Here is a 24,933-nt window from a genome sequence, read left to right on the forward strand (position 1 = left end):
CAACAACAACAACAAAGTAATAATAAAGAGAGAGAAAAGAAAACACTTGGAGAGGAAGAAGATGGGAGAAGGGATGGGATCTGGCTCTGTTCTGGAATTAATTAGTCTGGAAGTTGACTCTGTATTGGATCTCTTCTTCTGGGCTTATTGCCATCCTCCTTTCTCAATCCATTTTACTTAGTTTTACTGCTATAATTACCACATTCCTTCACCAACCCTCATGCCCCCACATCTTTCTGGATGGAGTGGAAGGGAAATGGAAAGAGTAGGGAAAGCTACGGGGAGGTAGCTACAAATTGTGAAGGGAAATCTGTCATGCCCACTTGGTGTTATGTTCATGACCATCCTGTAGTGACTCCATGCTTTCCCTAGGTCAGTCTGTAGAAGTATTACACTTGAATATTGACATATGTTGTACTTATTTAGCTCTCTGTGTGTATGTGTGCAAGTGTCTGGCATACTTGACAGATAATGTGGCATGGAGGAACGAAACGTTTTGCTTTCCCTAGCACCTCACCAAAGAATAGGGACCTCCATTTCATCTAGAATTCCTAAGACAGGGAGGAACCAGAGACGGCTGGAGATTGTTTTGCTACACAACATTGCTCTTCTCTTTCAAAGAGTTCGTTTTATTTTCTTCATTGGATAATTTCTTGTGGGGTAAAATCATTGATGGGAACCGTCAATACATATTAATAGGAAGAAGTCTGCTTACTGAGTTTTCTCTAAGGGATATTTTCCAATCCAGTATTTTTTTTTAGTTATGAAGTTGATTTATTTCATAAAGAATATAATAAGTGGATATGTATCCAGAAGTTCCTACTTGATTTCTTTCTTTGAAGGCTGTGCACTTGTTATATGGTTTGAAAAAAATTGCCTCATAAGGATAACTTTTCTTTACCACAATATTGATTGTGTAGTGGGTCAAATTATGTCCCCTCTGTAGTCAGATAGTTCAGTGTGAAGAAGGCTTTTAATATATATTTTAAAAATTGTTAGTTCTCTGGATTCTATCATTTTAGAAAGGACTTTGTCATGTTTCTTTTTTTTTTTTTTTGAGATGGAGTCTCACTCTGTCACCCAATTGGAGTGCAGTGGCGCGATCTCGGCTCACTGCAGCCTCTGCCTCCTGGGTTCAAGCGATTCTTGTGCCTCAGCCTTCCCAGTAGCTGGGACTACAGGTGCATGCCACCATGGGCAGCTAATTTTTGTATTTTTAATAGAGACGGGGTTTTACCATGTTGGCCAGAGGGCCTTGAACTCCTGTCCTTAGGTGAGCTGCCCACCCCGGCCTCCCAAAGTGCTGGGATTACAGGCATGAGCCACCGTGCCTGGTCATGTGTCTTTTTTTTTTTTTTTTTAATCAATTTATAGTCATTTGTCCCCAGTTACTACTCAGTAAATGTTTGTATGACTGCATCTTGTAGTAGTCAGTATCCAAGTTTTTATACATATGTGTTTAAGCGCGTATGTATTTTTAAGCATAGTTGGAGATTATTATGTTTAAGCCTATTTTGAGATTATTTTATTTTTCTGATCCAATACGTGATTTAATAAATATCTAATATGTGTTGTCATTTATGTATCTTATTTCAGAGGGCAAAACGGGTGATGTTTTCCCCCTGTTATGCTCAATTCAAGCGCATTGTTGCAAAAGTAGTAATGATAATTATTGTTATTCCCCCGACCATGAAGTTTTCTGAGCTCAGAGGAAGTGCTACCAGTCAGTAGTTTCATGGATCTTAGAATGCTTTCCAGCAGTAAAGTTAATTGAAGCTTAGAAAAATAGATTTTTAAAAAACTCGCTCATGGCAATCACCCTTTTTAAGACAATGACATACTTCCTTCATGACTGTTTTTTCCTCCTTTAAGAGGATTATGCTGTTTTAGATATCCATTTTGACTTTCACAACTGGTACTTTTTTTTAATCACCCATTTGGCAAACAGTGTTGGGTGACTCAGAATTCATTTTGAATTTGTATGATGGACTTCTATTAAAAGGGGTGACTCAGCTCAACTTTTCTCTCATGATTTTCTTTTCTTGTCTTTCTCCTGTAGATGCACTGAATATTAATTAGTTCTATTGATGTGACTTGTATTTCTTCTGACCTCCTTTTCCTTTTCTCAAGAGCCAGGAGGAGTATAAAATTGGGAATCTGGCCCGGTGCGGTGGCTCACGCCTGTAATCCTAGCACTTTGGGAGGCCGAGGCGGGCGGAGCACGAGGTCAGGAGTTTGACACCAGCCTGACCAACATGGTGAAACCCTATCTCTACTAAAAATACAAAAATTAGCCGGGCCTGGTGTGGGCACCACTAATTCCAGCTACTAGGGAGGCTGAGGCAGGAGAATTGCTTGTACCCAAGAGGCAGACATTGCAGTGAGCTGAGATCGTGCCACTGTACTCCAGCCTGGGCGACAGAGCAAAACTCCGTCTCAAAAAAAAAAAAAAAAAAAAAAAAAATTGGGACTCTATGGCAAAGTGAAGGGACCCCGTACAGAGGAAACATCACTTAATTCAGGAGCTTAAAGGGTTTTTTTTTTGTTTTTTGTTTTTTGTTTTTTTTTTAGGTCCTCCCAATTTGTACCGGACTTTGGAAATCTGAAAGACGATTTATTCTCCTATTATTACCCTTATTGTCTAGATCAGGGGTTGGCAAGTTTTTCTGTAAAGGGCCAGATAGAAAATATTTTAGGCTTTAGTAAATATTTTACGGTGCCTGTCGCAACTACTCAACTCCACTGTTGTGGTATAAAAGCAGCCACGGACCATACACCACTAATAAGCATGGCTGTGTTTCCTAATAAAACTTTGTATTACAACACCGAGCACCTGGCCATATTTGGCTGGCAGGCTGTGGTTGGCTAGCCCCTGCTCTATACTCATGTAATATATAGATAGTGAATTTATTCTATGAGCTTTTCTTTCTGTCTCTAACCATGTGTAGCCACCAGCCAGTCACACAATATTTATGGAATTTTTCTATGAAAACTATCGAGCCTTTTCTTGTTTTTGTGTAGCTTACTGTGGAAAGGGGCTACTGGGTGAACAGACACGGCGGTACAGTAGTTGAAAAAGGGTGATAGAAGAGTTTTGAGGTTTTGAGTGGTCAAGGATGCCCAGAGCCTGGAGCCCAGTGTCTGGGAGGGACAGAAGAGGCGTCTTAAATAGTACTGCGACCAGGGGCGGTAGCTCACACCTGTAATCCCAACACTTCGGGAGGCCAGGGGGCGGATCACTTGAGGTCAGGAGTTTGAGACTAGTCTAGCCAACATGGTGAAACCTTGTCTCTACTAAAAATACAAAAACTAGCCAGGTGCAGTCGTGTGCACTGAGGCAGGAGAATCCCTTGAATCCGGGTGGCAGAAATTGCAGTGAGCTGAGATCACACCACTGCACTCCAGCCTGGGCGATAGAGCAAGACTCCATCTCAAAAAAAAAAAAAAAAAAAAAAAAAAAGTAAAAAGAAAAGAGAAATGCTGCCTGGGACCCAGAGGCATTTGTGAAGGCTTCTGGAAGAAACGTTTAAGAAGTGAACCCTATTCTCAGGAGCAGTAGGGAGCTGCTGGAGGGTGTTAGGTGGAGGAGGGTGATGTGGCCAGTTGCATGTTTTAGAGAGAGCATTCTGGGTGTTAGGGAAGTATGGACTAAGGGGTGTGCTGTGTCTGTGGTTAGGTTGCTGGAAGACACTGAGGAAACCGTTGCAGCCATCCAGGAGAGACCAGTGCCCTCAACTATGAAGGAGTTAGGTAGTAGAAAATCCTTTTATTTTTAAAAAGTATTACATGTGGGCCGAGGACGGTGACTCATGGCTGTAATCCCAGCACTTTGGGAGGCTGAGGCAGGTGGATCACTTGAGGTCAGGAGTTCAAGACCAGCCTGGCCAAACTGGTGAAACCTCATCTCTGCTAAAAATAAAATACAAAAATTAGTCAGGCATGGTGGTGCATGCCTGTAGTCCCAGCTACTTGGGAGGCTGAGGCAAGAGAATCGCTTGAACAAAGGAGCTGGCAGTTGCAGTGAGCCAAGATTGTGTTACTGTACTCCAGCCTGGGCAACAGAGTGAGACTCTGTCTCAAAGAACAAAAAAAAAATCACATGTGGTCACACGATTTGTTTTTCCCCCTTTTAAAAGACTTCCAAGTATCCAGGGAGTTGCACTAGTACAAGAATTGGAGCTTTTCCTTTAACAAATCATGCATCTTAATTTTCTTCTCATAATACTACAATAGTTAATTAATAAAATAATCTTACTTATATTTGGGAAAGAAATTTGGGATTAAATAAAAGACAGATTCTAATTATACTTGGATTAATATTGTTACTCCTACTAATCTCAAACTCTAAGAGTCAGAATCCCCCGAAGGGCTCGTTAAAACACAAATTGCTGGCCCCACCCCCAAGTTTCGGATCCAGCTGGTCTGAGTTGGGATCAGAGCATTTGCACTGCTAACAACTCCCAGGTGATGCCAATGACGCCAATCCGGGAACCACACTTTACGAAGCGCTGCCTTAGAGGATAGACGTGAGAAGCCTTGGGGATTTGGTTGCTCACATAAAGGTAAGGGAGTGGGCAGAGACGAGGAGGATGTCCAGGTTTCTGATCTGAGCACTAGGGTAGAGGGTGATGCAATTCACACTGTGTGTAAAATTCACAATGAGGAGCAGGTTGTGGGGATGACTGGTTCAATTAAAATCCTACTGAATTTGAGGATACCTCTTTAAATATATACAAAAAGGCCATTAGTTATTTGTATCTGAGGTCAGGAGAGAGAGCCTAGAAGGAGAGAGACTGACAAATCTTCAGTGTGTAGAGATACTTGAAGCCATTATGCTCTGGAAAGTGCCAGTAGAGTGGGAAGCAAGAAGAGACTGACGTATAGATAAATACTTACCCAATTAGGGGAAAAAAGCTACAAAGAGAATGATAAAGACAAAAAAGATATTTTTTAAAAAGAAAGAAGGAGTGTTAAGTGATATTCAGTGTTGCCAAGAGATCAAGATAAAGACTGAAAGCTACTGATAATACCCTTGTAGAGAGGAATTCGAGTGGAGCGCTGAGAGCGCTGCCCAGATTTCAGCAGGCTGAGGTTTGGAGACGAGGGGTGTAGGGTGCCGTAGGAAGATGCAAGGTGTAGTCAGTCCACGTGTATGATTAGCTCAAGAGCTTCTGTGCCAGCTCACTTGGGCTTTTTGCCCAGGTAGATGCATCGGAAGGTTAGTGAGGGTGGGAATTGAAGATACCAGCCTAAAGGGGTGGTTTAAAGAGTAGGCTACAAAGTCAGAAGACCAGAGGGGGTGAATGGTAGAAAGGAGGGGAGCCAAGATTCTCAGGGTGTGGAGGCTGAGGGGGTTCGGATAGGATGCCTACAGGTATTGTTGGGTAGATAAATTGGTTTTAGTTGGTAAGCTGCTGGAGGGTGTGGCCTGGTGAGTGGTCTGCTGGCTAAGATTGCATGAAGGTGAGTGCTTGCACTGGCTTACTCTCTCTTTCTTCCTCTGGATGTGAATGATGTGCTAATCATGGTTCCCATTCCGGTGTGTAACCAGTTTGCAGGTCATTGTCAGTTTTTTTTGTATTGGTGCTTTAAAAAAAAACAAAACAAAACTGTTTTCAGTATTTAAAAACACATTAAGCTTTCTACGTATCAGGCTCTGTTTTAAGCACTTTACAATTATTAACTGTTTTAATCTTCATTACAAGCCTGGTGAGATAGTTTTTAATTTCCTTTTGCAGAATACACTGAAGCACAAGAAAATTATGTTCATTTTCTTCCTTACTTTGAAGTTCCATTATCAGCACAAAACCTTCAACTGCATTTTTGCATTTCTGGCTGTCTCTGACCCTAACTTGCCACAACACAGATCCATGCAGACTGGAACACAAAGCTGTTTCCTCCTTTGGGTATACAGTCTGTAAAATGACTGCTGGGGCCTGCTGTTTTCCTGAGAGTGACTTCTCTTTCTGTGCTTTGTAATTTTACTTCATGATATTTACAGGATTTTATATGTAGAACAGCTGATGTCCAGGTTAAATGCTGTGGGGGGTGGGTGGGAAGTCTCTTCCATTTAGCAGAAGTTTTCAAGGTATTTCCTGATTTGCTTATCAAACATAGCCTATCCCAGGATATGGGAAGAATTTTCCTCTTCTAATTATTTCAAGCCATGTGTCTGTACAGTGTACATACTTGACTAATTTGCTGTTTTATGAGGGAATAATAAAAACATCAAAACTGAGGAAGACCTTAGCAAGTATTTAATATAGCCCAGTTCTCTTAAATTGGCAAGTGAGAACATTTGAGCTCAAAAGGTGAAGTGACTTTTCTGTCCAAAATAGCTTTGACAGAGCCAGAATCTTAGTCTCCTGCTGTTCGGGGCAGTTTGCTTTTTCCCCATGCCGCACTGACTTCTATTAGAAAAGGAAAATTTCTTTCATTTAAAACAGTGTCTAACTTTCCTCATATTATTGGTAGTTAATGGCCCTGTGCATTTGGTAAATGTAGTTGGGTAACAAGTATTTCTTTAACAAACTAATTGCCTGACTTCTGGGTCAGGTGAATGTGTTATGAAGAATCCTGGACATTTTTAGAGATCTTTGAAAAAGATGTCAGTGATACTTTTAAGAAAATACTAGAGATTCAAAGGTGGAAGACAGCGTAAGACAAGAGTGAAGCTTAGCATGAGTAATCCGCATGAAAAATCTGCATGAAAAATAACAGGCGACAGTATTTTATTTTATTTATTTATTTATTTTATTTATTTATTTTTTTTAGACGGAGTCTCACTCTGTCACCCAGGCTGGAGTGCAGTGGCGTGATCTCAGCTCACTGCAACCTCTGCCTCCCGGGTTCAAGCGATTCTCCTGCCTCAGCCTCCTGAGTAGCTGAGACTACAGGCTCGTGCCACTACGCCCGGCTAATTTTTTGTATTTTTAGTAGAGACGGGGTTTCACAGTGTTAGCCAGGATGGTCTCGATCCCTTGACCTTGTGATCCACCCGCCTCGGCCTCCCAAAGTGCCTGGAATTATAGGCGTGAGCCACCATGCTCGGCCTTATTTATTTATTTTTGAGATGGAGTCTCACTCTGTCATCCAGGCCGTAGTGCAATGGCGGGATCTCGGCTCTCTGCAGACTCCTTCCCCTGCAAACTCTGCCACCAGGGTTCTAGCGATTCTCCTACCTCAGCCTCCCAAGTAGCTGGGATTACAGGTGCCTGCCACCACACACAGCTACTTTTTTTGTATTTTTAGTAGAGACAGAGTTTCACCATGTTGGCCAGGATGGTCTTGAACTCCTGACCTCAGGTAATCCACCTGCCTTGACCTCCCGAAGTGCTGGGATTACAGGTGTGAGCAACCATGCCCAGCCATGTACTTTAAATGCCATGGTGAAATGAGAACTTTGAAAACAAGAATTTTAAATGTCTCCTATGTTTGCATTTTGTGCTATGAACTGAAGGGGACAGGATAGTTGCTGAGACTGGATTTCACCATCTACTCTTAGGACAGGAGAGAATGTGTCTATGTGGCGTGTTGGACAGTGCTCACATGGTGCTACTGAGGGAAGTCCTCAGAAGTTGGGTGGTTGAGTTGGGACATTCGGCCTGGGGGATCCAGATGCTCAAAGCCAAATCTGAATTGGAGCCACAATTTCTAAGGTAATTTAGACTTAGTTCCCATGATGCTATGTGTGAAAAACTTGGCAACACTGATTCCTTCTGAAGTAGCTACATGAGAGGAGAACAGTTTTGATCACAAACTGATGGGATGCACTTTGGATGCAGATCAGAAATATATCAGAGTCTCCCTGTAGCTTTGAAGTTACAAGGGGGCTTCATTTAAGCCTGTAGGTAGGAGTATGGTGGCTTCATTGTCATCACTGTTTTCTGATGTTGAGCTTCTCATGGTCCCAGTTAGGCTATATTGAGGCTCCTACTGACCCAGTCAGGAGCATGAAAAGAGGGTGTCTTTGAAAAAAACAAAGCTGCTAGTGCAAAGTCAAAATATAACTGAGATTAAAGACTATAATGAACCGAGCTATTTTGAATCTGAAAGTTACCTCAGGTTTTGGTAAATATTAATTGTATTTTGATTATATGTACTGAAGATGGATGGACAAGAAGACTTCTGAGCCATGGTCCCAGGGTCATGGGACAAGTGGAGAAAACCTTTTGATATTTATTTATTTATATGTTTTTTTGGGGGGGGGGATAAGGGTCTTTATTGAACAACCTTACCTCACTCAGTAACAAAAGAGCAGGAGGCAACAATTCCCCCAGAAGTCTGCAGCCGTGTCCATCCTTGGCAGCAGGATGCATGGCCCACTGATACATCAGCTGCAGTTCAGAGCCCCTGGTGGTCACTTAGAGATCATAATTGGGGTTCTTCCGAAGGATAACAAAACCTTCCAGAATGGGGGTAACAGGAAGAAACTCCTAAGTGGCCAATTCTGCCTGTTCCCTGTCGGCCAACAACACTGGGGTTGTATGTGTCTGGAACCCTGTGATGGTCTTAGGCTTGCCAGCCTGGCTCACCACATCCACTGCCTGGCCCACACGGACAGACACTGGCAATGGCCGCAGCTCCTCATCAAACGTAACCAGCATTCGGGGCTGCATGGCAGCCACCAGCCCATATAATACATAGTGTGATTTGCCTAGAATAATGTTTCGAACATCCAGGAAAGAGACAGGCACAGTGAGCAGCCCAGCGACGGCCACTGGACTCATAAGCTGCCGGTCACTGTGGTAGGGGCAGAGGGTAAGTGTACCCTTCCCTAAATGTGTCAGGCCCTGTGCCAAGTGCACCATGAAGAGGTTGTTGGGGTCCTTGGCATGATATTGAGCTAATTGGCTCAACGTTGCAGCCAGATGGGCATTATTGGTACCACTGCCCACCATGCCCATGGCAAAAATGGAGTTATAGGAAACTTCTGGATCAGCATCATGAGATAATTTGCTTAGGGTATCCAGGATATTGAGTCATAGATTTGAAACAGAGATGAGGGCCAGTGCTAAAGGAGTGTAGGCTCCCCATATCTCAGCAAGTGGCCAAAGGTTCGTAGTGCCATCTCTGCACCAATCTCCCCCATAGCAATATGGGCAATCCCCAGAACAGCCACTCCCTGATGTGCTCCCATGTCAGCAGGGGTTTCCTTCTTGTCCTTGTCCTTCTTTCCTTCTTATCTTTGTCTTCCTCCTTCTCTTTGGAGTCAAAGTGTTCACTACAAATGTGGAGCAGCTGCTGCACCTTCAGCACGTTCTCAGAGCCTGCATATGCACACACATCTACCAGTGTGTTGGCAAAACTGCGGAATGGCTCTGATGCAACCTCCAGTGCAGCCAGGATTGCCTCAATGGCCTCACCCTTCCCCAGGTGATTGAGACCCAGTCCAATAGGAAGCCAACGAGCATAAGTGTCCTTGAGCTCAGTACTTCTCCATGATGGTCTGAAGGATAGTGGAAGTTACATCTCCATTGCAGGACCCCACTGCTATCATTCCACAGGCTAGAGCTGTCACACCTGCCACCTCCATGCTGGACTTTGAATCTCCCATCACAGGCAGCAGCAGTGTTAGGACATCTTCACGATTTGAGCCAGCATAGGCCAAGCCTAGCCCAAAGATGGAACCAAGTCTCATGGTGTTGCTGTTGTGGAGAACATAGTCTGAAAGCAGTCCCAGAGCAGGGACACACTCATTCCAGACTCCAGAGTTCACTATGCCACAGGCAAGAACTCCTGACTTAATGTAGTCCTCAGAGGAGTACAGGTACTTGTCAATCTGAATGAGGCCACCATCCACATCCCACAGCAGCAGCATCCCAAGAGATGCAGCTGCACTCAACATTCCATGGTCCTTGTTCTTGTAAAGCCATTTGTTGCCATCATCTGTTAGCAGCTTGTCTTGGCCAAAAGCTGCATTCACAAAGCCATTCACAAAAGAGGAGGCCAGGTTCATGCGGGCAGAGTCCACCTGAGAGCCACTGCTCACAAACCTGTTGTTCTCTAGGTGGGTTTTGTGGATGTCATCAGGCACCTTGGGCCCCATGATGTCCAGCTCCCGAGCTAAGGCCAAGAAGCTGCTGTTGAGCTGTACATTGGACATGATCTCTGTCAGGTGCTCATACTCCTCGACATCTTCACTCAGCTCCAGGAACACCCCATGCCAGCCTAGCATGAATGCCATCTGTTTCTGTACTACCACATCCTTGCAGGATGGGAAGATGTCTTTTACCAGCTCCATGTCATTGAGCATCAATGCCAATCACAGAGCTTCAGGGAAGCGACTAAACTTTCAGAACACACCCAGGGCACAATGCGGTACGGCTGAGTTCTCAGGCTCAGACACATAATTCACACAACTGGTGAGATAAAGGCAGCCCTTTGTGTATGCATTCTCATCAATGTCCTTCTCCAGCAGGTCCACCTGCTCACTTTCCATAAGCAGGTCACAGGCCTCATGCTCTGTGTTGTGGGCCATGTTGTAGGGGACGATTTCCTTCACCAGAGTGAGCAGTGGCTCCTGCTGGACCTTCTCCACATCATCCAGCTCTTGCCACTCCTTAGCCACTTCTCCTGCCAGATGCCAGACATACTCATGACCCCAAGATACCAATTCCTTCTGGGAGCCTACTAGCCGATACTTGAGGCACTCGCACTCCCCACTCATGGTCGTGGCCAAAACAGAGACGATGTCAGCAGCAAAACGCTTATTCTCCCCAGAGGCCATGTTCTCATAGATTTCCTTCAGCTGGCCATAGTGTGGACGCAGAAATTTGAGAGGCTTGGGCACTGAAGTCATGGAAGTTGTAGAAGAACAAATCTGCCTTCGCAATTCCTCCAGCGCTGATCAATACAGGGTTGTGTACTTCTCCCTGAGTCGTTCCATGAGCGTCTCCAGTTCATCTTGAAGCTGTTCATCTTCCTCAGACAGCTCCTGTTCTTTGTCCTTGTGCCCGGCATCCCACCGCTCCTTGCCGCTCGGCTTCTCGGCCGTGCCGCTGGGGGCTGCCGCTGGGGGCCGCCGCTGGGGGCCGCCGGGACTGCGCCAGCGTCTTGTCCCATCCTCCTTCCTCCATCTCCGCTGCCACTGCCCTTTATTTTTTAATTTTCATGGGTACATAGTAGTATATATATGTATATATTTATAGGGGAAAAACTTTTTCTTTAGTATTGTGTATTTGAAATGCACCTAATGTTTTTACTACAATGAGGCAATTTTTCTTTTTCTTTCTTTTTTTTTTTTTTTTTGAGACAGAGTCTTGCTCTGTGACCCAGGCTGGAGTACAATGGTGCAATTATATGACACTGCAGCTTCAGACTGTCGAATAGCGAGGAGCACAGGCACATACCACCACACTCTGCTAATTTTTATGTTTTTTGTAGAGACAGGTTCTGGCTATGTTGCACAGGCTGGTCTTGAACTCTTGGCCTCAAGTGATCCTCCTGCCTCAGCCTCCCAAAGTGCTGGAATCACAGGTATGAGTGAGGGTGCTGGGACAATGAGGCAATTTTCATATTCAAAATAGATGGCAGCCAAAGCCAGGCCAAGGGTTGAGGCAGAAATCTTGTGTTACGAGCATTAGAATGCTAGAACATTTGACACGATACCCTGCAGACAGGGCTGCTCAGGAGACAGGTTTTGAGCTGCATGTATCAATTAGCTGATCTTTGAGGGTGACATCTGTTGATACATATGATCACTCTTCTTCCCAGGTGTAAATTGTGTAACTGAAGGATAGGATCTACATATGCCACGTTCAAAATGATTTAAAAAAATAGTATGGCTGGGCACATTGGATCACACCTGTAATCCCAGCACTTTGGGAGGCCAAGGCGGGCAGATCACGAGGTCAGGAGATCGAGACCATCCTGGTTAACATGGTAAAACCCCGTCTGTACTAAAAAAAAAAAAAAAAAAAAAAAAATACAAAAAATTAGCTGAGCTTGGTGGTATGTGCCTGTAGTCCCAGTTACTCGGGAGGCTGAGGCAGGAGAATTGCTTGAACCCAGGAGGCGGTGGTTGCAGTGAGCTGAGATCGTGCCACTGCACTCCAGCCTGGGCCACAGAGCAAGACTCTGTCTCAAAAAAAAAAAAAAAAAAAATAGTATGGCCAGGCACAGTGGCTCACACCTGTAATCCCGGCACTTTGGGAGGCTAAGGCGGGCAGATCACTTGAGGTCAGGAGTTCAAGACCAGGCTGGCCAGCATGGTGAAACCCCGTCTCTACTAAAAATACAAAAAATTAGCTGGGCATGGTGGCGTGCAACTCTAGTCCCAGCTACTCGAGAGACTGAGATGGGAGAATCGCTTGAACCCAGGAGGCAGATATTGCAGTGAGCTGAGACTTTGTCTCGAAAAAATAAAATAAAATTTAAAAAATAGTATATAGTGAAGAGTAGAGTGCCTGATTTACTATTTAGTAATAAAACATTCACTTTTCTTATAGGCTGTTTTGAATTTATTTAGGAACTTGCCCCCAAATAAGTGAACAGCAATCTAGTATCATTATTGTACCATTTCACTTGACAGTTGTTATAGAGTCTGTTCTTTAAAATGGAATCTTGATAGAATGGGAATTTCAGACTCATTTTGGAGATAAGCTGTAAAGAACTAATGGTGGATGATGTTCTCCTCAGGGTAAGATGGAAGATGGGGCAGTTAGATCCCATGGTGAATGCAGATTAATGAATCTAAGTGAGTCTATTTGGTTTTTTCCAGTTTAGTTGGCTGGAGTAGAGGAGCGAGTCATAGAAAATAGGGGCTTTTTATTTCTTGTTTCTTCATGCCGTGACATTCAGTACTGACTGAGGGTCAAGCACTGTGCTAAGTACTTAACATGATCACTTCAATTAATTGGTCTTGACTTAAATAACTCAGTTAATCTGACTTCCATTTTCTGATGTGAAAACTGAGACTTAGGGTAATTTGCCCAGAGTCAGTTGTTTTGTAAGTTGTAGAAGATGGAATTCCAACCCATGAAGGCTGACTCCACATCTTGTGCCCTTTATCCACCATCCATAGCCAATCTGTTGCCCTTTTTTCTCTTTCTGTTGCCATCACTCTGGTCTAAGCCACCTTAGTGTTGAGCTTGGTCTCAAGCGGTAGTCCCCTAATTAGTCTCCATGGGTCCACTCTGCTCCCTTTAATTCCTTCTCCACAAAAGAGTGATTTTTTTTTTCTTTTTAAAAGACAAGATTTCTCTCTGTCACCCAGGCTGGAGTGCAATGGAGCAATCATAGCTCACTGCAGCCTTGAACTCCTGGACTCAAGTAATCCTCCCACCTGGGCCCCCCAAAGTGCTAGGAATACAGGTGTGAGCCATTGCACCTGACCCTGATTTTTAAAAACCAAGTCCAATCTTGTTACACTTGGAGATGCTTTACCCTAGGGTGATACTGTAGCTCTTATTTATGACCTACAGGGACCTCCCTTAGCTACCTCCTGGCTTCATCTTATGCTATTCCATCTTACTGTGCTACCTAGGAATATTTATAAAATGCAAATTCTTGGGCTCTGCTTCTGGAAAGTCTGATTGACTAGATCTGAGACTGGGCTCTGGGAATACGAATTTTTGATAAGCCAGATTCGGGAAAGTCTTGCTCTAGAAAGTGTGTTCTGTGAATATTAGTTGCTACTTCACCATGGAAGCTGCTCTTGTCTTTTGTTATTTTACTCACCTTTGAATTCTCAAGAGTTACAGCTCTGCTCATGAGAGATGCTGTGCCAGAGCTAGGCCTTATTAACAAAACATTCTCCCTGGATTGATCATTATGGCTTTGGTTAGCTTCTTCTGTGTAATTGAGAAACTGCTTAGCCAAGAGAGACGGAGAGAGACAGAGACACAGAGAGAGAGAGAGACAGAGAGAGACAGAGAGAGAGACAGAGACAGACAGAGACAGAGACAGACAGAGACAGAGAGAGACAGAGAGAGACAGAGACAGAGAGACAGACAGAGACAGAGACAGACAGAGAGACAGAAACAGAGACAGAGAGACAGAAACAGAGACAGAGAGACAGAGAAAGAGAAAGAGAGACAGAGAGAGAGAGAGAAAGAGAGACAGAGAGAGAGAGAGAAAGAGAGGAGAAAGAGGAGGAGAGAGAGAAAGACTGAGACCGAGTTTGTCTCCAGTTGGGATTAACAGAATTTTTGGTGGAATTAACACCACTTTTTATTTCTTACAAGAACTTTCTCTATTTAACTTTTTCTCTATTTGAAAAAACTTGAGATGTAAAATGCAGATGTTCATACCCAGATATGTTGCTGAATAAAAACTCTGTATATGGGCCGGGCACAGTGGCTCACACCTGTAATCCCAGCACTTTGGGAGGCCAAGGCGGGCGAATCACGAGGTCAGGAGATCAAGACCATCCTGGCTAACAGGGTGAAACCCCTAAAAATACAAAAAATTGGCCGGGCATGGTGACGGGCTCCTGTAGTCCCAGCTACTCGGGAGGCTGAGGCAGGAGAACGGCGTGAACCCAGGAGGTGGGGCTTACAGTGGGCCGAGATCGCGCCATTGCACTCCAGCCTGGGCAACAGAACAAGACTCCGCCTCAAAAAAAAAAAAAAAAAAACTCTGTATATTAAATGTAATCTTATTCAATATATACTGTACCCATAAGCCTAAACCCCAGGGTTTTTCTTCCTTTGCTTCTTCCTTTATATATTAACATGTGTTTTGAAATGTGCTTTTGAAATACAAGGGGTTGTAAAACATTGAACTTACAGAATATGGAGAATAAAGTAACCAGTTTTGTACTCATCAAAGTTTCAAACAACCCTATAAAAATTTGGAAAACTTTTGCAAGAATCTTATCTGTAAGGTTTATATTCTATATTAGGAAGTTATTATGTAATGCACATACAGATACAGATAAAATTACTTTTCACAGATTAATTTTTACAGATATTTTTGTCTACCTTTATCACCAAGTATTTGATTTGTAAGTTATTTAGTTGCACCTCATATGTGTGCATAAAATGAACAAGGTATTATTTATGTCACATCATTTCAGTTCTTTGTTTTTGGTTAATTCTAGCATTTGTACTACATTAAATTATTTCATTGCAGTGTTGATTTTTATTTTCCCTATTTGCACTGAAGAGAATATAAGGTTGACATTTCTTCTTGGCATGTTTCTAAGCTCAGCAAATATAGCAACCGAGGTGCTAAATTTCAGTCAAAAATAGAACTCCTCAGCCTCATTTTGGAAATTTCTTCTCATTCATGCACAGGGATTCTAGTGTCAAATGTTTAGCTCTGCCCTCTGCTGGTCATTTCAAATTATGCAGAAGAATTCTCAGAATAGTATTCATTTCCAAATTTAAGGAGTTACAGGAAGGCGTCTTAAAATTTCACCACTGCAAAATATATTCACAGGAAAATTAATTGTAATAGCTTTAAATTTTAAAATAAAAAATTCTTTGAGGTAAATTTTTGAAATTAGAGAGGAGCGAAAGCTTTATAGATTTTTCAAGAAAATAGCATTTATGTTTTTTTTCCCTGAGTACAGGTGAAAACAAATATGGTTATAGTTAAGGTATCAATAACATTAGAGAAAACAATCTGATATGTATAAATGCTAATGTTGATTAAGTATTTTTTGTCCTCTTCTGATACAGCATACTCCATTAAAGTCTCTTGATAGGTTAAAATAACACAACTTCCTTTTCAGATAAAACGGATTTTTAATTAAGTTGTATTTGCTAAAGGTTATATGCTCCTTTAGCTAAATGATTAGCCCTTATTGAAATATGTTTTCACTTTTAAGGATTTGAACAAAAATTTTGTACAGAAGCTTATATCAAGATACAAAGATCATGGATGCTTATAGATATGATGAATTACAAATGAAAATTTGAGGTCAGCCAGCCATCAGACATAGTCAACAAATCACGCGGGTGGAAACTGGGTAGTCTCTTCTGCGTACAGAAGGAAAATGATTATTGATGAAAGAAGACATCAGTCCATCCCATGTGCTCATTAATTATGAACAAGAAACAATGTCTCTAAACAGGAGGAAAGTTTTTACAACGCAAGATCAAGAAAAACGGAAGGCATATCTTGCTCACAACTTTGTTGGATCAAGGCTTTAATTAAGGTCAAACTGACATTTAATAATAATTTGAGACTAAAATCCAGCTAAAGAGTACTGAGCTAGGTGATGAAAATTGGTTTTGTTTCTCAACTCTTACCAACGGTGTGGCCTCACCAGTAAAAGTCAAACTAAATCCCTCTAATGACCCGTTTAATGCTAATAGTCACCATTTTTTGAGCTCTTACTTTGCTGAGGGTTTTACACATGTCATTTGATCTTTAACACCCCTTGGAGGTTTTGTTAGGTGTGTTTTTTATAAAGAGACTGGTCATAATAATTAGTAGAGAAGCATTCAGATCTAGGTATGTTAAACTCTGAAATGCCTGCTCTTAACTGCTGTGCCTATTATGCAGAAGTCCCTAAATCTATTTTGGAATAATCATTACAGGCTATTAATCCACATGTGTTAGCATTTCACAAGTATGTTCAAAGGCAAAGAGATGATAGGTTTTCACAGGAAACTTCCCTTTATCCATAGCTTCAGAAAATAAGAAATATGTGGTAGAAACTAAACCATCCTTCTATGGGACTATACATAGATATTATGGATAAATATCCTGGTTTCTAAGTCCCAATTGTTATGTTGATTTAAGGGCATGGTCTTCAGAAATGACTTGTTCAAATTCTCTACTTTATTCTATTGAATTATATTTGGGCTCAGTAGATCAAAGCACTGCACGTGAAGGCCGACCTTGTTTTTAAATGATGATAATAATAACTGTAGCCATAATGGCTACAGAGTCTACTAACGGGTGAGTCAGTGCCCATTCTAAGCACCAACAAGGCACCCTCATCTATAAGTAGCAGAGCATGTCACAGATCTTAATTTCAGTTCCAGCCTGCTTCCTGTGTTATACGTGGTTGGTGACAGATCTTAAGGCTGAGCCCTTATTTTAGCTTTTCTTTCTGTGAAAAGAGACCCAATAGGCAGCTTTAATATATGTGCTACTTCTGCTTGGTATGTGTTTTCCTGGAGCAAATTGTTCAAACCTCACCTTCAGCTAACACCTTTGAGAAAATGTAAGCTCCGGTATGGGCAAAGTCTGGATTCTGAGAGACAGGAGTCTTAGAAAATTGTGAATGTAGTTTCATACGGTATTTCTTTTTGCTTAAGAAAATCTTTATGATAGGCATTTAGATGTTGCCCCACTCAGCTTGAGACTTGCTATCTAATTTTAAGACTGAATCACTGAAAAGTGTAAGTCTGTCTCTGAAGGAGCAGAACTGTCTGTGTGGTAAAGCAGAGGGACCAATGGACTTTTTCTTTATTTTATTTTTTTGAGATAGGGTCTTGCTCTGTTGTGCAGACTGGAGTGCAGTGCTGTGATCATAGCTCACTGCAGCCACAAACTCCTAGGTTAAAGCCATCCTCCCACCTTAACCTCCCTAGTAGCTGGAACTACAGATGTGCACCACCTAGCCAATCTCTTTTTTTTTTTTTTTTTTTTTTTTTAATAGAGACGGGGTTTTGCCATGTTGCCCAGGCTGGTCTTGAACTCCTGGGCTCAAGCAATCCTCCTGCTTCGGCCTCCCAAAGTGCTGTGTGAACCACCATGCCCCGCCTCTAATAGACTTTTTAATGCATGTCACTGTTCTAAATTAATCCCTGCTATCAGCACTTTTCATATTCCCTTTTCTTATTCCTTCTTGAGGGTAGGTACCACCATGGGCTCTGGCATTTACAGAATACACATAATTCTCCTCTCTGTCTAATCCAGTCCTGATCCTCTGTCTTCTCTAGGCCCAGTCTGAATCTGTGCGCTCTTCACTGGACCCTTTTGATACTCCGAGCTCATTTAAAAAAAAAAAAAAAAAGAAAAAGCCTTACATTCCTTTTATTCCTTTCCTTAACTCAAAATTGGTTTCCTTTTATAAGGCTATAGTTTTTGAAATTCACCCCACTCTAATTCCTTCCTTTGGATCTTCTACTCTCATAGAGCCAGGAGGAGGATGTGTGTGTATGTGGGGGTGGGTTCCATATGCTTAACCTTTTATTTCCGTTTCCAAACTTGTCCTAGCAATAGCATCATGCGGTAGACTCATACATACCACGCTCTATTCTTCTTACGCTTGTTCCCATAATTGCTGGAGAACCTCAGCATGGTGGCCCTGTTGCCTGTGCCTACTTCTGGGATGAGCTAGGACCAAGCAGAGACAACATCCCAAGAAACTAATGTCATGCTAGAATACCAATCTAGGAAATTCTATTTCTGGAACCCTTGCTGCTCTACTAAGTAGATCCATGCAGAGAGAAGCCTGCCACTGTCTTGGCGTTTCTCAGCCTTTCAACCCTGTGGAGTGTCTATTTTGCAACTCACCACCTCCTTCTCGCTTACTCAGAGCCATCAGTGATTATTGGAGACAGCCACAAAACAGTGGCAATAAAATCCACTAAACTTTCCAGAAGCCCAGTCTGAGTTGTTCACCCGGTAGCCCTGCGATTTTGGGCGAGTTACTTATTTGAGACTTAGTATTTTCATCTGTAAGATGAGGAAAATAGAAGAGTTTTGGTGAGGATCAGATAAAATATCAGGCACTTACGTAAGAGAGCATTATAGAGTAAGTGTGGTAGAATCCCCAGGCGGGTTTGAGTCTTGGCTTTGCTGGGTGATTGCTATGTGGCACTGGCTGGCTCACTTGTCCTCTGAGGGCTGGTTCTTAGTTGTTAAGATGGAGGGTTAATGATATTTACAATGTGGGTTGTAAAGGGGCTAGGGCAATGCCCAGCATAGAATGGGGGCTGGGTAGATGCTACAGCCATTTTATCATCACTTTTGTTGTTACATTCATGGCAGGAGTTTTTCGGGCAAAATTCATATATCATCTCATTTAATCTCACTCGGTTCTCAAAAAGTACCCCTTGAGCTGGTTGTATTTACTGTTTTTTTCTTTCTTTTTTTTTTTTTTTGACAGGCGTGCAGTTGTACAATCATAGCTCACTGCAGCCTTAACCTCCTGGGCTGAAGTGATCTCCCACCTAAACCTCTCTAGTAGCTGGTACCACAGATGCACGCCACCGTGCTTGGCGAATTTATTTATTTTTTTGTAGAGATGAGGTCTCACTATGTTGTCCAGGCTGGCCTTGAACTCCAGGGCTCAAGTGATCCTCTCACCTCAACTTCCTAAAGTGTTAGGATTACAAGCGTGAGCCACTGCTCCCAGCCTGTATGATATTATTTTATAGGCCAGGGACCAAAGGTTCTCACAGCTAAATTTCTAGAAAAAGATGGAGTTATGATTTAAGCCCAGAAGTTGCCTCATTTAAATTTCATGAACTTTTTGTTGGATTATGATAAAGCTAACATGCAGTAAGGGATTCAAGAAGTGTGAATACCAGCCGGGCACAGTGGCTCACACCTGTAATCCTAGCATTTGGGAGGCCAAGGAGGGCAGATCACCTGAGTTCAGGGGTTCGAGACCAGCCTGGCCAATATGGCAAAACCCTGCCTCTACTGAAAATAGAAAAATCAGCCAGGTGTGGTGGTGCATGCCTGTAATCACAGCTACTCAGGAGGCGGGAGACTCTCTTGAACCCAGGAGGCGGAGGTTGCCGTGAGCCAAGATCAGGCCACTGCACTCCAGCCTGGGCGACACAGTGAGAGTCCATCAAAAAAAAAAAAATGTTAATACCTACAAGGCCTGCCCAGTTAAGAATAATTCATGTCCATGTCTTAGGAGAACTTACGTTCTCATTGGAGATAGGAAGCAGACAGACAATGCATCCAAGAGAATTCTCAGTTCAAACGCAGTAAATGCTGACACAGATAGTACAGAGTGCTCTGGGAACACAGATGAAGCAATAAACAGCCGTGTAAGTGGAGGAAGGCCCCATTCTAGAAAGATGGCATTTGAAGCGGCACGTGAAGGTTAAGTAGGAGTTTTCAAGGTGGAAAAGGCAGGTCGTTCCTGGTGGAAAACCTGGTTTCTGCCGCAGAGATATGGTTGGCTATGAAAGATCCTGACACATTCAAGAAATGGTGAGCGATTCCAGTTGGCAGAAACCAAGGTGGGCTGTGAAGGATGGGCGGAGACAGGGATGAGTGATACCTGTTGCTAAGGGCATCTTCACAGGCACATCAGCAATCCCAATCCATCTCAGAATCATTAGAGGTCTCAAATATTTGTATGCACTCATTTTTAAAGGTTAGTCAAGTGTAGTAGTGAGAAGGAAAGAGTAAAACAAGGAATTTGATCTGTAACTGATTCTGAACAATCAATTGAAATCAATTGAAATAACTCACTACCCTTGGACCAACCAGAGATCTCAGATTTGTAGTAGCAAGAAAGGAATATGCTAATTTTTTCCTTCCTTCCTTCCTTCCTTCCTTCCTTCCTTCCTTCCTTCCTTCCTTCCTTCCTTCCTTCCTTCCCTCCCTCCCTCCCTCCCTCTTCCCCTCCCCTCCCCTCCCCTCCCTTCCCCTCCCCTCCTTTTCAACAGGGCCTTGGGCTGTCATCCAGGCTGGAGTGCAGTGTTGTGATCATGGCTTACTGCAGCCTCGACCTTTCAGACTTAAGCAATCCCCTCATCTCGGCCTCCTGAGTAGCTAGGACTAGAGTTGCACGCCACCACACCCTGCTAATTTTTGTATTTTTTATAAAGACAGGGTTTCATCATGTTGCCCAGGCTAGTCTCGAACTCCTGAGCTCAAGTAGTCCACTCACCTCGGCCGCCCAAAATGCTGGGATTACAGGTGTGAGCAACCACACCTGGCCACTAATCTTTGCTTTTGATGAAGATGATTTTCTGCATAGTGGAGAGCTAGCTACAAGGATGTGGTAATCATGTAAGAGACTATAAATCTTGTTTTAATTTTTATTTTTTTAACCAATCTCATTCTGTTGCCCAGGCTGGAGTACAGTGGTACGATCATGGCTTACTGTAGCTTCTAACTCCTAGCCTCGAGTGATTCTCCCACCTTCACCTCCATCTCCAGAATAGCTGGGATCAGACGTGCACTGCCATGCCTAACTATTTTTAAATATTTTGTAGAGACAGGGTCTAGCTGTGTTGCCAGGTTGGTCTCAAACTCCTGGCCTCAAGTGATCCTCCTGCCTTGGCCTCCCAAAGTGCTGGGATTACGTGAGCCACTGTGCTTGGCCTATCAAAATCTTTTTAAACTAGATTTGAGAGCCAAGGGTGATTGAGATAAGAAGAAGCACATTCTGCAGACATATCTGAGATGGAAATAATTGATTTTGGTGACTTACTAGATTTAGAAGGTGTGAGGTTGCCAAAGATCAAGGTTTCTAGTTTTGGAGATTAGATGGGCAATGCTTTATTGAGTAATGTTTTTTTTTTTTTTTTTTTTTTTGGAGACGGAGTCTCGCTCTGTCACCCAGGCTGGAGTGCAGTGGCGCAGTCTCGGCTCACTGCAAGCTCCGCCTCCCGGGTTCACACCATTCTCCTGTCTCAGCCTCTCCGAGTAGCTGGGACTACAGGCGCCCGCCACCACGCCCGGCTAATTTTTTTTTTTTGTATTTTTAGTAGAGACGGGGTTTCACCGTGGTCTCGATCTCCTGACCTTGTGATCCGCCCGCCTCGGCCTCCCAAAGTGCTGGGATTACAAGCGTGAGCCACCGCGCCCGGCCAGAGTAATGTTTTTTAATAATTCATACTCTCAATTTTTGATGAGCAATCCACAATTTGTTAGTATATAAAAGGACTCTTTAGCTATATCATTAAAAAAAAATCTGACCATCTGGACTGGCACTTCAAAATTAGATACTTATTTTTTTTTTTTAATAATGACTAAAACTTGGAATTTTTATAAATATATATCACTGAAAAGGGCCGGAAGTGGTGGCTCACTCCTGTAACCCTAGCACTTTAGGAGCCTGAGGCAGGAGAGTCACTTGAGCCTAGGAGTTTGAAACCAGCTGAGGCAACATAGACTCTGTCTCTACTAAAAAAAAAAAAAAAAAAAGTCAGCTAGGCACAGTGTTGCACACCTATGGTCCCAGCTACTTGGAAGGCTGAGGTGGGAGGATCACTTGAGCCACGAGTAGGAGGCCGAAGCGTGCTGTGATTGCACCACTGCACTCTAGCCTGAGCAACAGAGTAAGACCCTGTTAACAACAACAACAACAAGTATGTCATTGAAAAGAGCCTCATGCAATGGGAAATGTTCAGCTGGGTTTGAGGCAGATAAAAAAAAATCCATTTGTTTAAACTCCAAACCATTCACTACTTCCGAAAATTTATTTTAGGATACTTAAAATTTATTGATTGCCTTCTCTTAAGATGTCTCGGCAGAGGCATTTCCTTTTAATTCATCCATGTTGCTCTTGTTACATTTCCAAAGGAAGTACTAGAGAGGTAATGCAGCGTCAGGAAACTGGTTCCAGTAACACTGTGAAGGGAGTGAGGGCAGGGTTCAGTCTCTGAAATAGAGACTGTGAACTTGCTTCACAGCGGGGGGATTTTTTTCTCTCCAACAGCTGAGTTAGAGCAGGCTAAGGTGGCGGGCTGAGATCCTAGCTGGCCCTGGGATGGTAAGAGAAAGCATCTACTCTTGTGATGGGACGACCTTATGCAAAGTAGAAAAGGTTTGTCAGGACCTGCCTCCAGAAAGGATCAAGCAGAATGCATTGACCAAGAAGATGGAATTTGAACATCTACAGGTTAGTAGGAATCACTGAGGAAGTGGGATATGTTAGATTAATAGATGCAATTCATTAATTGCCTGAATTATAATATACAGGAAAGACAAGGAGAAAGAAAAATAAGATCTAGAAACAAACAGGATTTATTTTGCTAATCGAGCAAGCTTTTGAAAGCTTTAGAAAGAGTGGACAGAATCATAGAATTATTCAATTTTAAATGGATTTACTCTTAATTGTACTTGCTGATAATCTAGAAAATGAAAGTTAAGAAAAAAACTTTATTTCTTAGCAATAAAAGTCATTTAACTATGGACTTTAAAAAGTCTACCTCACAGCTTACATTATTTAATATGACAAATTATTGTTTCCTCTCCGGTGCTGTGTTAATAGCTAATACTTTATATAGCTACCTTCTGAAGCTGTAGAGAGGCTTATAACTTTAACGTTTCATGCTGACATTTAGTTGATCCTAGTTTATCTGGCATAAAGTAGTTGCTGACAATTAATTACTCAAGAACTCAGCTTCGTGTATGTCTGTGGTAGTCAGAAATCTGTGGGAGTATGTGACTTCATTCGAACCGTGCTTTCCTAGTCATTGCTATTGGTTTAATGCTTTCCTTGAAATATCAGTCACTGAGAGAAATAATAACTTCTGTTATGGCTATGCACAGCTGTACCAAAAGATTTTGTTTTCACTTTTCAGAAGTATTAGAAAAATTGCCTCCATGTTTGGGTTATCTGAAGGTGAAACTAGTTAATGATTATAATAACTTCTTTTTTAATTTAGAAGGGAAATGAAGGAAGGGGAAAAAAGGAAGGAATGAAGTGGGGGAAAGGAAGGAATGAAGGAAGGAAAGAAGCAATATTAACTATAGTAACTGTAGTTGGTACTATTTGTGGAACACTTACTAGATATTTCAGGCATTGTGATTTGCAAAAAATTATCTCATAATATCCCAATTTTATAGAGGGAAAATTGAGGTTCAGGGAGATTAACTATTCAAGACTGGCACTTCAAAATTAGATACTTTTTTTTTTTAAATAATGACTAAAACTTGGAATTTTTATAAATATATATCACTGAAAAGGGCCAGATGTGGTGGCTCACTCCTGTGATCCTAGCACTTTAGGAGCCTGAGGCAGGAGAATCACTTGAGGCTAGGAGTTTGAAACCAGCTGAGGCAACATAGTCAGACTCTGTCTATACTTAAAAAAAAAAAAAATAAATAAATAAAAATCAGCCAGGCACAGTGGTGCCCACCTATAGTCCCAACTACTTGGAAGGCTGAGGCCTTCCAGGATTTAAAATTAATTTTTTAAATTCTAAGAGCACCCCCTAATCCCCACAAGATCCTACCTCTCTCATTTTTTTTTTCTTGCAGCTGGATAATGTTAGAAGATGTGTTAAATATTTAATCCAGCCGGAATGCCAAGTTAGAATTTGAAAAACAAAACCAAACCAAAAAGAAAACCATTGGTTTTCAAGGCCTCAGAGCATAAGCTTTGTGTATTACAGGAAAGCTTCTATGCTTAGCTAGAGGTAGGAGAACCTTGCTGTCTTTTTCTGAATTTGCTATGACCTTGGGTAAGTCAACTGACCTCCCTGGGTGATGTTCAGAGCATTATTGATGTTATATAATTTATTCTTATCAACACCACCAGGTTGGCTAGATATGTTTCCTCTCTAATGTACGATTAGGAAACAGTCATTTAGACTTCAGTAATTTTATTTTCTTCAAGGTCAACCAATAATTCAGACATCAGGTTGAATGGAAATGAACTTCTAAATATAGGTCAAATACTTTCATAAAAATCACATAACTGCATCTCCCTCCCCCATGCCTGAATTTGATCCACCTACCAATAAGCCCTCGCAAGCTACTACTCAGTCTCTACTGCTAGTGTGTTCCTGACCAAGTGTACCAGTCCTGCATTTTGTGTTGAACTGATTAACAATTGTCTTCTGAACCCCTAATGCATCCCTTATTTTGTCCACATTCTCATGAAGACTCTAGTTGATAAAAATGACAGGCTGAATATTGCTAATGTAGTATTTCAATTCAGATGTAACATCTCTTAAAGATTGAGCTAATTAATACCATGTTTTTATGTTTCATATTGTATTTGTTATTCTTTGGTAGCTTAATGATTACCCTTCTACATAATATTTATATATAGTCTTTTATCTGGAACCAATAAGAAGATTTGAGAAAAGTTATAAAACTGCT

The 24,933-nt window shown here is 42.2% G+C and overlaps 2 protein-coding genes across 4 annotated transcripts in view; one reads left to right on the top strand and one right to left on the bottom strand.

Annotated features, from left to right (window-relative positions):
• FMN2 (formin 2) overlaps window positions 1-24,933 on the top strand; it is a 392,431-nt gene that overhangs the window by 44,805 nt on the left and 322,693 nt on the right. The gene's annotated exons all lie outside the window — the stretch shown is intronic.
• On the bottom strand, window positions 8,207-14,911 carry LOC129458740 (26S proteasome non-ATPase regulatory subunit 2). Its single transcript, XM_055234936.2, is given in 5 exon segments — window positions 8,207-9,022; window positions 9,025-9,177; window positions 9,180-9,433; window positions 9,435-10,990; window positions 10,992-14,911. Coding segments are annotated over 5 exon segments (2,709 nt in total). The 5' UTR covers window positions 11,079-14,911; the 3' UTR covers window positions 8,207-8,363.

Source organism: Symphalangus syndactylus, chromosome 19 (genome assembly GCF_028878055.3).
Source record: "Symphalangus syndactylus isolate Jambi chromosome 19, NHGRI_mSymSyn1-v2.1_pri, whole genome shotgun sequence".
Lineage (NCBI taxonomy): Eukaryota > Metazoa > Chordata > Mammalia > Primates > Hylobatidae > Symphalangus > Symphalangus syndactylus.